This window comes from Lagenorhynchus albirostris, chromosome 15, assembly GCF_949774975.1.
Source record: "Lagenorhynchus albirostris chromosome 15, mLagAlb1.1, whole genome shotgun sequence".
NCBI classification, from domain to species: Eukaryota; Metazoa; Chordata; class Mammalia; order Artiodactyla; family Delphinidae; genus Lagenorhynchus; species Lagenorhynchus albirostris.
The window spans coordinates 4,226,679-4,240,492 of record NC_083109.1 but is presented as its reverse complement, the minus strand read 5'-3'; the positions used below and the strand labels follow the sequence as shown (position 1 = coordinate 4,240,492).

The 13,814-nt window shown below is 43.9% G+C and overlaps 1 protein-coding gene across 1 annotated transcript in view; it reads left to right on the top strand.

Moving 5' to 3' along the window:
• Positions 1-13,814, top strand: part of ZNF831 (zinc finger protein 831) — a 79,109-nt gene that overhangs the window by 18,221 nt on the left and 47,074 nt on the right. The window contains exon 3 of the mRNA XM_060124541.1: positions 10,765-10,916. Within this exon, the coding sequence (XP_059980524.1) occupies positions 10,765-10,916 (152 nt within the window). The remainder of the gene's footprint in view (positions 1-10,764; positions 10,917-13,814) is intronic.

Genomic DNA, 13,814 nt, shown 5'->3' with positions numbered 1-13,814 from the left:
AATGGCCAAGCAGGTTACCTCACCTTCCTCCCCAGCCTGGTGGCTCTAAAGAGCATCATCGAGGGAACAGAATTCTTGTAAACTGAGGCTTGCAAAGGGAAGGGAGTCCCTGTGGCTCAACCAGGCAGCTAGAAGCGGTGCAAAGATCTTTCCAAAGAGCTGAGCACTGATAATGGTCAAAATGGTTCAGGGACTCGAGTCAAGAGTTTAGCTCCCACCTGGCTCCAGGGCTTCGAGTCTTAGGGCATATTGCAGGCGTTCTGCTTCTCAGTTCTTTCACCTGCCAAGTGGGGCGCTAGACCAGCTTGCTGGTCTGCTTTTGGCTGCACGTTCTTATTGGTAAAAAATTTTTAGCCTGCACCCTAAGAAATGCACAACTGTTCATTTACCAGTTATCCATCTGTTCTACTCCCCTAATGTATTCTGTACATTATAAAGGGCCTGCAACAATAGATAAAAGAAAGTCTAGATAAAAATAACTGTAGATAGAAGCTCAGTATTTTTTTTTAATTTATTTTATTGAAGTATAGTTGATTTACAGTGTTGTGTTAATTTCTGCTGTACAGCAAAGTGATTCAGTTATATATATATATATATATACACACACACACACATTCTTTTCCATTATGGTTTATCCCAGGATACTGAATATAGTTCCCTGTGCTATACAGTAGGACCTTGCTATTTATCCATTCTATATATAATAGTTTGCATATGCCAATCCCAAACTCCCAATCCATTTCTCTCCGCTCCCCCCGCTTGGCAACCACACATCTGTTCTCTATGTATGTGAACCCATTTCTGTGTTGTAGTTAAGTTCATTTGTGTCATATTTTAGATTCCACATGTAAGTGGTATCGTACGGTATTTGTCTTTCTCTTTCTGACTTACTTCATTTAGTATGATAATGTCTAGGTCTCATGTTGCTGCAAATGACATTATTTCATTATTTTTTATGGCTGAGTAGTATTCCGTTGTATATATATACCACATCTTCTTTATCCATTCATCTGTCAATGGACATTTAGGTTGTTTCCATGTCTTGGCTATTGTGAATAATGCTGCTATGAACATAGGAGTGCTTGTATCTTTTTGAATTATAGTTTTGTCTGGATATATCCCCAGGAGTGGGATAGCTGGATCATATGACAACTCTATGCTTAGTTTTTAGAGGAACCTCCATACTGTTTTCCACAGTGGCTGTACCAATATACATTTCCATCAACAGTGTAGGAGGGTTCCCATTTCTCCACGCCCTCTCCAGCATTTGTTATTTGTAGAATTTTTAATGATGGCATTCTGATGGTGTGAGGTGCTACCTCATTGTAGTTTGTTTGTTTGTTTGTTTGTTTTTTATTTAAACTAACATAGCATTGTAAAGCAATTAAACTCCAATAAAGATGTTAAAAAAAAAACACCAAACATTAACCATAAAATAAGCACCAGTTGGTTTTGAATAGCTGTATAGGCCTGCCCAGAGGTAGAGGGCAATGTTGATAGTTTCCTTAAAAATTATTTTTATTTTTATTTTTTAGGATTATTTAGAAGCCTTTGGCTTGTCATGTTGCTTTGATAGATACCAGATTTTGCACAAATTAAGAAACCATAAATGCATGTCTTACATGTTTTGTTGTAAGTGATATGTAGGATGTTTGTCATTTAAATAGCAGTTTAGAGTTATGATTACAATAATTCCTACCATAAGGAATAACTGTCTAAGCAGTTCCCATAGACCATAGACACCATGTCACATATTCGGGTCTTTCTACCTTTGTCTTCCTCCCTCCCTCTGTCCTTTCTTTTGGGGTTATTAAAAACAAACACACAAAAGACATTCATTAAGGGTCCTGAGCTGGGTGCTCAGTATTTAGACTTAAGCTCAGTCATTTTAGACGAGACTTCCCAGTTGTGGAGCTCACTTTGACATGTGTTCCTTGCTGGCCATTTCCAGCAGCAAGACGGGAGGCCTCAGGAAGCCATCCTGTGATTAAGAAGCCTTGGCTCAGTTGTGACTTCTGGTTACAATCACAAGCCCTCTGCATTTCTGGAAGTGGCTCTGATGGGCAGGGGTTGCTGGAAGGTCTCTCTCTAAGCCTTTCTGGGGGATCATCAATGGATCCACTAGGAATAAACACTTCATCATTGGTGGTAAGACTTCAGGTGATCAGAAAATGGTCAGATTCTGTTACAGGAGATTTCCTTTTATGATATATAGGAACAATATCATAAAATTGTATCACAAAATTGAATTGGTAATCTCAACATTCTGGTGGAACCCTGGTCTTCAACAGATTCTTCACTTGTCTTTAAATCAACTCTACAATACCAGCTTTTATCTAGTATTTTCATGGGTAGCCAAGCTTGACTTTGAATATATTTACTGGTCTTTTGGTTTTTACGTGTATCTTTACTATTTCATTATTAGAAGGGAATACTTTATTTTTGTTTCTTTTTTTTTAAGGTTTAATTTTATTAGGAAGATTAAAGATTTTGTATCTTAGAAAGCAGTATCAAAACCATTTATTATCTGAAGTGAAATATGAATGATTAACTTCTTTCATAAAATCAATAAAATGGAATCGACTGAAAAAATCAATGTACTTTGTAAATATGTCTTTTAAAGTATTTTCTTTTTTTTTAACATCTTTATTGGAGTATAATTGCTTTACAATGGTATGTTAGTTTCTGCTTTACAACAAAATGAATCAGTTATATATATACATATGTTCCCATATCTCTTCCCTCTCGCGTCTCCCTCCCTCCCACCCTCCCTATCCCACCCCTCCAGGCGGTCACAAAGCACCGAGCTGATCTCCCTGTGCTATGCAGCTGCTTCCCACTAGCTATCTACCTTACGTTTGGTAGTGTATATATGTCCATGCCTCACTCTCACTTTGTCACACCTTCCCCTTCCCCCTCTCCATATCCTCAAGTCCATTCTCTAGTAGGTCTGTGTCTTTATTCCTGTTTTACCCCTAGGTTCTTCATGACATTTTTTTTCTTAAATTCCATATATATGTGTTAGCATACGGTATTTGTCTCTCTCTTTCTGACTTACTTCACTCTGTATGACAGACTCTAGGTCTATCCACCTCAATACAAATAGCTCAATTTCGTTTCTTTTTATGGCTGAGTAATATTCCATTGTATATATGTGCCACATCTTCTTTATACATTCATCTGATCATGGACACTTAGGTTGTTTCCATGTCCGGGCTATTGTAAATAGAGCTGCAATGAACATTTTGGTACATGACTCTTTTTGAATTATGGTTTTCTCAGGATATATGCCCAGTAGTGGGATTGCTGGGTCATATGGTAGTTCTATTTGTAGTTTTTTAAGGAACCTCCATACTGTTCTCCACAGTGGCTGTATCAATTTACATTCCCACCAACAGTGCAAGAGGGTTCGCTTTTCTCCACACCCTCTCCAGCATTTATTGTTTCTAGATTTTTTGATGATGGCCAACCTGACTGGTGTGAGATGATATCTCATTGTAGTTTTGATTTGCATTTCTCTAATGATTAGTGATGTTGAGCATTCTTTCATGTGTTTGTTGGCAGTCTGTATATCTTCTTTGGAGAAATGTCGATTTAGGTCTTCTGCCCATTTTTGGATTGGGTTGTTTGTTTTTTTGTTATTAAGCTGCATGAGCTGCTTATAAATTTTGGAGATTAATCCTTGGTCAGTTGCTTCATTTGCAAATATTTTCTCCCATTCTGAGGGTTGTCTTTTTGTCTTGTTTATGGTTTCCTTTGCTGTGCAAAAGCTTTGAAGTTTCATTAGGTCCCATTTGTTTATTTTTGTTTTTATTTCCATTTCTCTAGGAGGTGGGTCAAAAAGGATCTTGTGATTTATGTCATAGAGTGTCCTGCCTATGTTTTCCTCTAAGAGTTTGATAGTTTCTGGCCTTACACTTAGGTCTTTAATCCATTTGGAGCTTATTTTTGTGTATGGTGTTAGGGAGTGATCTAATCTCATACTTTTACATGTACCTGTCCAGTTTTCCCAGCACCACTTATTGAAGAGGCTGTCCTTTCTCCACTGTACATTCCTGCCTCCTTTATCAAAGACAAGGTGACCCTATGTGCGTGGGTTTATCTCTGGGCTTTCTATCCTGTTCCATTGATCTATCTTTCTGTTTTTGTGCCAGTACCATACTGTCTTGATTACTGTAGCTTTGTAGTATAGTCTGAAGTCAGGGAGCCTGATTCTTCCAGCTCTGTTTTTCATTCTCAAGATTGCTTTGGCTATTTGGGGTCTTTTGTGTTTCCATACAAATTGTGAAATTTTTTGTTCTAGTTCTGTGAAAAATGCCAGTGGTAGTTTGATAGGGATTGCGTTGAATCTGTAGATTCCTTTGGGTAGTAGAGTCATTTCCACAATGTTGATTCTTCCAATCCAAGAACATGGTATATCTCTCCATCTATCTGTATCATCTTTAATTTCTTTCATCAGTGTTTTATAGTTTTATGCATACAGGTCTTTTGTCTCCTTAGGTAGGTTTATTCCTAGATATTTTATTCTTTTTGTTGCAGTCGTAAATGGGAGTGTTTTCTTGATTTCACTTTCAGATTTTTCATCATTAGTGTATAGGAATGCCAGAGATTTCTGTGCATTAATTTTGTATCCTGCTACTTTACCAAATTCATTGATTAGCTCTAGTAGTTTTCTGGTAGCATCTTTAGGATTCTTTATGTATAGTAGCATGTCATCTGCAAACAGTGACAGCTTTACTTCTTTTCTGACGTGGATTCCTTTTATTGCCTTTTCTTCTCTGATTGCTGTGGCTAAAACTTCCAAAACTATGTTGAATAAGAGTGGTGAGAGTGGGCAACCTTGTCTTGTTCCTGATCTTAGCGGAAATGCTTTCAGTTTTTCACCATTGAGGATGATGCTGGCTGTGGGTCTGTCATATATGGCCTTTATTATGTTGAGGAAAGTTCCCCCTATGCCTACTTTCTGCAGGGTTTTTATCATAAATGGATGTTGAATTTTGTCGAAAGCTTTCTCCGCATCTATTGAGATGATCATATGGTTTTTCTCCTTCAATTTGTTAATATGGTGTATCACGTTGATTGATTTGCATATATTGAAGAATCCTTGCATTCCTGGAATAAACCCCACTTGATCATGGTGTATGATCCTTTTAATGTGCTGTTGGATTTTGTTTGCTAGTATTTTGTTCAGGATTCTTACATCTATGTTCATCAGTGATATTGGCCTGTAGTTTTCTTTCTTTGTGACATCCTTGTCTGGTTTTGGTATCACGGTGATGGCGGCCTTGTAGAATGAGTTTGGGAGTGTTCCTCCCTCTGCTATATTTTGGAAGAGTTTGGGAAGGATAGGTGTTATCTCTTCTCTAAATGTTTGATAGAATTCGCCTGTGGTCCTGGGCTTTTGTTTGTTGGAAGATTTTTAATCACAGTTTCAATTTCAGTGCTTGTGATTGGTCTGTTCATATTTTCTATTTCTTCCTGATTCAGTCTTGGCAGGTTGTGCCTTTCTAAGAATTTGTCCATTTCTTCCAGGTTGTCCATTTTATTGGCATAGAGTTGCCTGTAGTAATCTCTCATGATCTTTTGTGTTTCTGCAGTGTCAGTTGTTACTTCTTCTCCTTTTTCATTTCTAATTCTATTGACTTGAGTCTTCTCCCTTTTTTTCTTGATGAGTCTGGCTAATGGTTTATCAATTTTGTTTATCTTCTCAAAGAACCAGCTTTTAGTTTTATTGATCTTTGCTATCATTTCCTTCATTTCTTTTTATTTCTGATCTGATCTTTATGATTTCTTTCCTTCTGCTAACTTTGGGGTTTTTTTGTTCTTCTTTCTCTAATTGCTTTAGGTGCAAGGTTAGGTTGTTTATTCGTGATGTTTCCTGTTCTTACCTGTTTCTTAAGGTAGGACTGTATTGCTATAAACTTCCCTCTTAGAACTGCTTTTGCTGCATCCCATAGATTTTGGGTCGTTGTGTCTCCATTGTCATTTGTTTCTAGGTATTTTTTAATTTCCTCTTTTATTACTTCAGTGATCACTTCATTATTAAGTAGTGTATTGTTTAGCCTCCATGTGTTTGTATTTTTTACAGATCTTTTCCGGTAATTGATATCTAGTCTCATAGCGTTGTGGTTGGAAAAGATACTTGATACAATTTCAATTTTCTTAAATTTACCAAGGCTTGATTTGTGACCCAGGATATGATGTATCCTGGAGAATGTTCCATGAGCACTAGAGAAAAACGTGTATTCTGTTGTTTTTGGATGGAATGTCCTATAAATATCAATTAAGTCCATCTTGTTTAATGTATCATTTAAAGCTTGTGTTTCCTTATTTATTTTCATTTTGGATGATCTGTCCATTGGTCAAAGTGGGGTGTTAAAGTCCCCTACTACGAATGTGTTACTGTGGATTTCCCCTTTTATGGCTGTTAGTATTTGCCTTATGTATTGAGGTGCTCCTATGTTGGGTGCATAAATATTTACAATTGTTATATCTTCTTCGTGGATTGATCCCTTGATCATTATGTAGTGTCCTTCTTTGTCTCTTCTAATAGTCTTTATTTTAAAGTCTATTTTGTCTGATATGAGAATTGCTACTCCAGCTTTCTTTTGGTTTCTATTTGCATGAAATATCTTTTTCCATCTCCTTACTTTCAGTCTGTATGTGTCTCTAGGTCTGAAGTGGGTCTCTTGTAGACAGCAAATATATGGGTCTTGTTTCTGTATCCATTCAGCCAATCTGTGTCTTTTGGTGGGAGCATTTAGTCCATTTACATTTAAGGTAATTATCGATATGTATGTTCCTATTCCCATTTTCTTAATTGTTGTGGGTTCATTATTTGTAATTGTTGTAGGTCTTTTCCTTCTCTTGTGTTTCTTGCCTAGACAAGTTCCTTTAGCAGTTGTTGTAGAGCTGGTTTTGTGGTGCTGAACTCTCTCAGCTTTTGCTTGTCTGTAACGGCTTTAATTTCTCCATCAAATCTGAATGAGATCCTTGCTGGGTACAGTAATCTTGGTTGCAGGTTTTTCTCCTTCATCACTTTTAATATGTCCTGCCAGTCCCTTCTGGCTTGCAGAGTTTCTGCTGAAAGATCAGCTGTTTACCTTATGGGGATTCCCTTATGTGTTATTTGTTGTTTTTCCCTTGCTGCTTTTAATATGTTCTCTTTGTATTTAATTTTTGACAGTTTGATTAATATGTGTCTTGGCGTGTTTCTCCTTGAATTTATCCTGTATGGGACTCTCTGTGCTTCCTGGACTTGATTAACTATTTCCTTTCCCATATTAGGGAAGTTTTCAACTATAATCTCTTCAAATATGTTCTCAGTCCCTTTCTTTTTCTCTTCTTCTTCTGGAACCCCTATAATTCAAATGTTGGTGCGTTTAATGTTGTCCCAGAGGTCTCTGAGACTGTCCTCAGTTCTTTTCATTCTTTTTTCTTTATTCTGCTCTGCAGTAGTTATTTCCAGTCTTTTATCTTCCAGGTCACTTATCCGTTCTTCTGCCTCAGTTATTCTGCTATTGATCCCATCTAGAGTATTTTTCATTTCATTTATTGTGTTGTTCATTGTTGTTTGTTTCATCTTTAGTTCTTCTAAGTCCTTGTTAAATGTTTCTTGCATTTTGTCTATTCTATTTCCAAGATTTTGGATCATCTTTACTATCATTATTCTGAATTCTTTTTCAGGTAGCCTGCCTATTTCCTCTTCATTTGTTAGGTCTGGTGGGTTTTTATCTTGCTCCTTCATCTGCTGTGTGTTTTTCTGTCTTCTCATTTTGCTTATCTTACTGTGTTTGGGGTCTCCTTTTTGCAGGCTGCAGGTTCGTAGTTCCCGTTGTTTTTGGTGTCTGTCCCCAGTGGCTAAAGTTGGTTCAGTGGGTTGTGTAGGCTTCCTGGTGGGGGGGACTAGTGCCTGTGCTCTGGTGGATGAGGCTGGATCTTGTCTTTCTGGTGGGCAGGTCCACGTCTGGTGGTGTGTTTTGGGGTGTCTGTGGACTTATTATGATTTGGGGCAGCCTCTCTGCTAATGGGTGGGGTTGTGTTCCTGTCTTGCTAGTTGTTTGGCATAGGATGTCCAGCACTGTAGCTTGCTGGTCGTTGAGTGAAGCTGGGTGCTGGTGTTGAGATGGAGATCTCTGGGAGATTTTCACCGTTTGATATGTGGAGCTGGGAGGTCTCTTGTGGAACAGTGTCCTGAAGTTGGCTCTCTCACCTCAGAGGCACAGCACTGACTCCTGGCTGCAGCACCAAGAGCCTTTCATCCACACGGCTCAGAAGAAAAGGGAAAAAAAGTAGAAAGAAAGAATTATTAGAAGTAGAAAGAAAGAAAGGAAGGAGGGAAGGAAGGAAGGAAAAAGAGAAAGAAGATAAAGTAAAATAAAATAAGATAAAATATAATAAAGTTATTAAAATAAAAAATAATTATTAAGAGAAAAAAAACGGACGAATAGAACCATAGGACAAATGGTGGAAGCAAAGCTATACAGACAAAATCTCACACAGAAGCATACACATACACACTCACAAAAAGAGGAAAAGGGGAAAAAATCATAAATCTTGCTCCAAAGTCCACCTCCTTAATTTGGGATGATCCGTTGTCTATTCAGGTGTTCCACAGATGCAGGTACTTCAAGTTGATTGTGGAGCTTTAATCTGCTGCTCCTGAGGCTGCTGGGAGGGATTTCCCTTTCTCTTCTTTGTTCTCACAGCTCCCGGGGCTCAGCTTTGGATTTGGCCCCGCCTCTGCGTGTAGGTCGCTGGAGGGCGTCTGTTCTTCGCTCAGACAGGACAGGGTTAAAGGAGCCGCTGATTCGGGGGCTCTGGCTCACTCAGGCGAGGGGGGGGGAGGGGAGGGAGGGGCACGGAGGCGGGGGGGGGGAGGGGAGGGAGGGGCACGGAGGCGGGGCGGGCCTGCGGCGGCAGAGGCCGGCGTGACGTTGCACCAGCGTGAGGGGCCGGGCCGGCGTGACGTTGCACCAGCCTGAGGGGGCGCCGTGCGTAGCTGGGGAAGTTGTCCCTGGATCCCGGGACCCTGGCAGTGGCGGGCTGCACAGGCTCCCCGGAAGGGGGGCGTGGACAGTGACCTGTGCTCGCACACAGGCTTCTTGGTGGCGGCAGCAGCAGCCTTAGCGTCTCCCGCCCGTCCCTGGGGTCCGCGCTTTTAGCCGCGGCTCGCGCCCGTCTCTGGAGCTCCTTTAAGCGGCGCTCTTAATCCCCTCTCCTCGCGCACCAGGAAACAAAGAGGCAAGAAAAAGTCTCTTGCCTCTTCGGCAGCTCCAGACTTTTCCCCGGACTCCCTCCCGGCCAGCCGCGGCGCACTAACCCCCTGCAGGCTGTGTTCACGCCGCCAACCCCAGTCCTCTCCCGGCGCTCCGACCGAAGCCCGAGCCTCAGCTCCCAGCCCTGCCCGCCCCGGCGGGGGAGCAGACAAGCCTCTCGGGCTGGTGAGTGCCGGTCGGCCCCGATCCTCTGTGCGGTAATCTCCCCGCTTTTCCCTCCGCACCCCTGTGGCTGTGCTCTCCTCCGCGGCTCCGAAGCTTTCCCCTCTGTTTATTCTTTTCTCTTTTTCCCTATCCAAGTACGTGGGGGGTTTCTTGCCTTTTGGGAGGTCTGAGGTCTTCTGCCAGCGTTCAGTAGGTGTTCTGTAGGAGTTGTTCCACGTGTAGATGTATTTCTGGTGTATCTGTGGGGAGAAAGGTGATCTCTGCGTTTTACCCTTCCGCCATCCTCCCGGAAGTCTCACATTGTAGTTTTGATTAGCATTTCTCTAATAGTGATGCTGAGAAGCTCACTATTTTCTTTCTCTACCCTTGTCGTGCCCTCACCCCTGGCATGTGAAGGCTCTGTTTTAGAGATTATTATTTTTTTTGACTGTTTATTTCACCTTTTATTTATTTAACATCTTTATTGGAGTATAATTGCTTTACGATGGTGTGTTAGTTTCTGCTGTACAACAAAGTGAATCAGCTGTACGTATACATATGTCCCCATCTCCCCTCCCTCTTGCGTCTTCCTCCGTCCCACCCTCCCTATCCCACCCCTGTAGGTGGTCACAAGCCCGGAGCCGGTCTCCCTGTGCTATGCGGCTGCTTCCCACTAGCTTTCTATTTTACATAGACCAGATGATCTGGAAGAGCTTCTCTAGGGGTAGCATGTGTGATGCCCGTTTTTTCAGAGGAGATGCTTTGGGCCTGACCTGTCCAATAACGGTAGGCATTAGCCACCAGTGGCTCTTTAAACTCATTAAAATGAAATTGAATGTAAAGCTCAGTTCCTCGGACACATGAACTACATTTCACTCACTCTAGAGCTGCCTGTGGTTAGTGGCCACCGTATTGGTCCATGCAGGTTATAGAAGACGCCCATCACTGTGGAAAGTTCTACTGGACAGCCTGTTTAGTAAGTAGTCAAGACCATATAATTCAGTATTTAATTACAGCAGCTGACCTTTATTAAGCGCTTGTTGTGTGCTAAGTGGTGTGGGAAGCATTTTCTAGGCACTATCTCATTTCATCCCTACAACGGCCGCCTGAGTTGCGTCCCGTTTTCATCCCCATGTCCTGGCGGGAGAATGAGGATTGGAGGGAAAAGGGGTTCCTGACAGCTGATGAGCTGCCTGGACCTCACGTCCCTGTGTTCTCCCAGGCTTCCCACACGGACATGGATTTTATCCTCTGGGCATATCCTGTCTTGGATTTTTGTGCCTGTGAGCTCCCGGACACCCTCTCAAGGCTGATCACTGCACATGTGCTTCTCGTCCCCCAGGTACAAAGGGAATTTCTTGCAAAGTCGTTTCCAGCTGAGAGCCAGCAGACTGAGGAAGCCACACTGGGTGCTGAGAAAAGACGGCCGTTCACCCCCATCCGAGGGGCCGGCCCCACGCAGGACCTGCAGGCAGGCTTCTTCCGAAACGGCAGGTAAGGCTCTCCTTGGAGGTGCATCCAAACCGGGCACCAGGCTGCTGGGCTATGAAATGAGCAGAGCAGCCATCCTTGCTGTCCGGAGCCTGAAGTCCAGCAGGAAGCTGGATGCATGGGGGGTGATGTGGGACAGTCGAGACCCTAAGCTAGGGGAGAGGGTCCTGGGGGAGGATATGGAGAATCCAGTACTGAGAAGACAACAAACGTCCTCAAGTACTGGCCACGGATGCTCAGCCCTGTCCAAGTACAGATTCCCTCCAGGACCTGGAAAACCTGAATTGGAACTCTGGGTACCTCTACTTTTCCCCATCATTAAAGAGGAAGTTCACTGGGTTCTTTCCACAGGGCCATTGTGAGGCTAAAATGGGTCAGTGGATGGGCTTTTGAATGAATGTGAGATAGAAAAATAGGGAGGAGTTACGATGTGAGAGCTGCAGGGAACATGCTTCCACGGGAGGTGGTGAGCAGGGCCCTCTCCTTCATTCTCGGAAACAAACAAAGGATGAACTAATGGAGGCTGCTTCCTGGAAAAGGGCTATTTTAAGGTGCAGTCACTGGGCAACGAGGGCAAATCGCGTAACTTCTCTGGCCCACAATTTCCCTCCCTTCCTCCCATCTGCCTGGCAGTCATGAGCCCAGCCTTAGCCTTGCTGGCAATGTGTTGACTGGGGAAGATGGAGACCATATTTGAGAAGGTGGCCGGTCCCATCTGGCCAGTGGTGACTGAATTACCACCCTTTTGTGGCTGGTTGCTGTTTGTTTGGCTCAAGGGCTGACCCTGGGCTCTGCCTGCTGGCTGCGGTTTTGGTCCCTGGAGACAGTTGGCTGGGCCCCCCCCCCCCGTGTAGCTCCAGTGCCCCCTGCGGGCAGATGGTGCTTCCATGCTGCCCCTCGACCCCCCACCTCCAACCCCGACGCCCTCTCTGGTAGGCAGGCAAGGACGAGGATTAGTCTTTTTCTCAGTGAGAGTTTAAATCAAGGTAGGTATTTGCTCAACTGGATGGCCAGTTGTGGAAGGCAAAAGCACTGTCTTTTTATGGAACGTCAAGGGTGAAGACCTCATGGGGGGAGGCTGAGTGGGTGTAGACGAAAGCGCAATCAGGGCACCCGGCTTTGCCCTTTCTTCATTTTCTGTGGCTCATCACCTTGAACTCCACGGCTTTCCTCCTGGTCAGATAGATACAGCCAATGGAACTGCCCATTGGGGTGTTCATGGGCGATACCACCTCCACAGCAGAACCCACCAGAACCCACCAGAACTCTGTCACTTGTCCCTAATGGCAGTGCTTTCCCACCAGCTCTCTTCCCAGCACCATAAATAGAGCTGAATCGAGCTGCTCCTGGAAACTCCCATCAGCTTCCATGTTTCCATTGCTAAGCTCCGTGCCGGAAACTGAAAGGGAAAAGACGACAGTCCCTGCTCCGGATAAATGTGGTTCAGGGTGAAGACAGACAGACAGGCTTGCTGTCCATCCTTTGCTCAAATCACATGGGGAATGACACTGGCGGGTCAGTGAGCTCCCTCCTGGGAATCTTATGTCTGTGCAGCGAGGCCGTTGATGGAGGTCTTGCCCACCCAATGGCTCAGTGTGAGGATAGAGCGAGCTCGTGTGCGGCAGGGAATTTGCAGACCCTAAGGCAGGTGATAAATGTTGATTGTAATTATCTCCTGAGCATAATAAGCATATGTGCATTAAGACGTGGTGCGTGCTGAGTGCCAAGTGAGTGTGGAGCGTGTGGTAACCAGTGTGCCTGTTGTTTAGCAGAGGACAAGGTCAGGGTTGGAGGAAGAGCCCAAAGGGGGAGTTTTCTCGGGAGAGAGATGGCTTCTTCTGGAAATTCAGGTGTAGGGAGAATAGAACAGAGGCTTTCTGGACTGGGGAAGAAAATTGCCTATGGCAGCCAAAGAAATTGCCACAAACTTGGTCCAAGGTGTATTCTCTCCCAGTTCTGGAGGCCAGGAGTCTCGCTGTCTCTCCGAGGCCTCTAGGGGAGGATCCTTCCCTGTCTCTCAGCTCCTGGGGACTCCAGGCATCCTTGGCTTGTGGCCGCATCCCTCCAATCTCTGTCTTCATCTTCACAGGGCTTCTCCCCTGTGCTCCCGTGGGTCAAATCTCCCTCTGTGTTTCTCTTATAAGGACACTTGCCGTTGAATTTAGGGCTCGCCCTAAATCCAGGATGATCTTATTTTGAGATTCTTCATTTCATGTGCAAATACCTTTTTCCAAGTAAGGTCACAGTCACAGGTTCTGTGGCTTAGGACTTGGAGGGGGAGGCATGATTCAACCACTAACCACTCAACAACTTTCCCCCTATCTGAGAACCGACAGAAGGGACCTTAAAATGTGTTTCTAAGTGAAAAAGGCAGCAGCACCCATGAACACTCAATTTACAATAATGCCCATCATCTGTGCTCTTAGGGTGTGCAAACAGTTTTGGCAGGAAAGTTCTATTATAAGCTTAAATCAGTATGTATTCATTAAAACGGGATCACCCAGCCCACCACCCAGCAGGATGTGTTCACACTTGTGGGGAGTCTTGTCCAAGTGGCTACAGGCAGCTCCGATCGTGAGACAGGTGTGTTGGGTAAGGGGCCCTATTCGCTTCTCTTTGGGAAGAAGGCCTGTGGCCGGCTGGATAGGGGGTGGGCAGGGCCTCTGAGTGTGGCTGTGTGGATGGTGCCCATAGGGGCTGAAATCCAGCCGCCACTGGTTGGTGCAGCCTTTTGCTCTGACTGTGGGGCTGTCCACCCAAAGCAAGGAGCTCCTTCCTCCTTCTCCCAAGGCGGTGGGGGACACCTTTCCACACATCCTCCAGTGGAAGTTGTTGCCTCTTCCTAATTTACATGTGTACGCCGTGTGCTCATGGTACCCCTGGGGACCCCAGTGTCAGCAG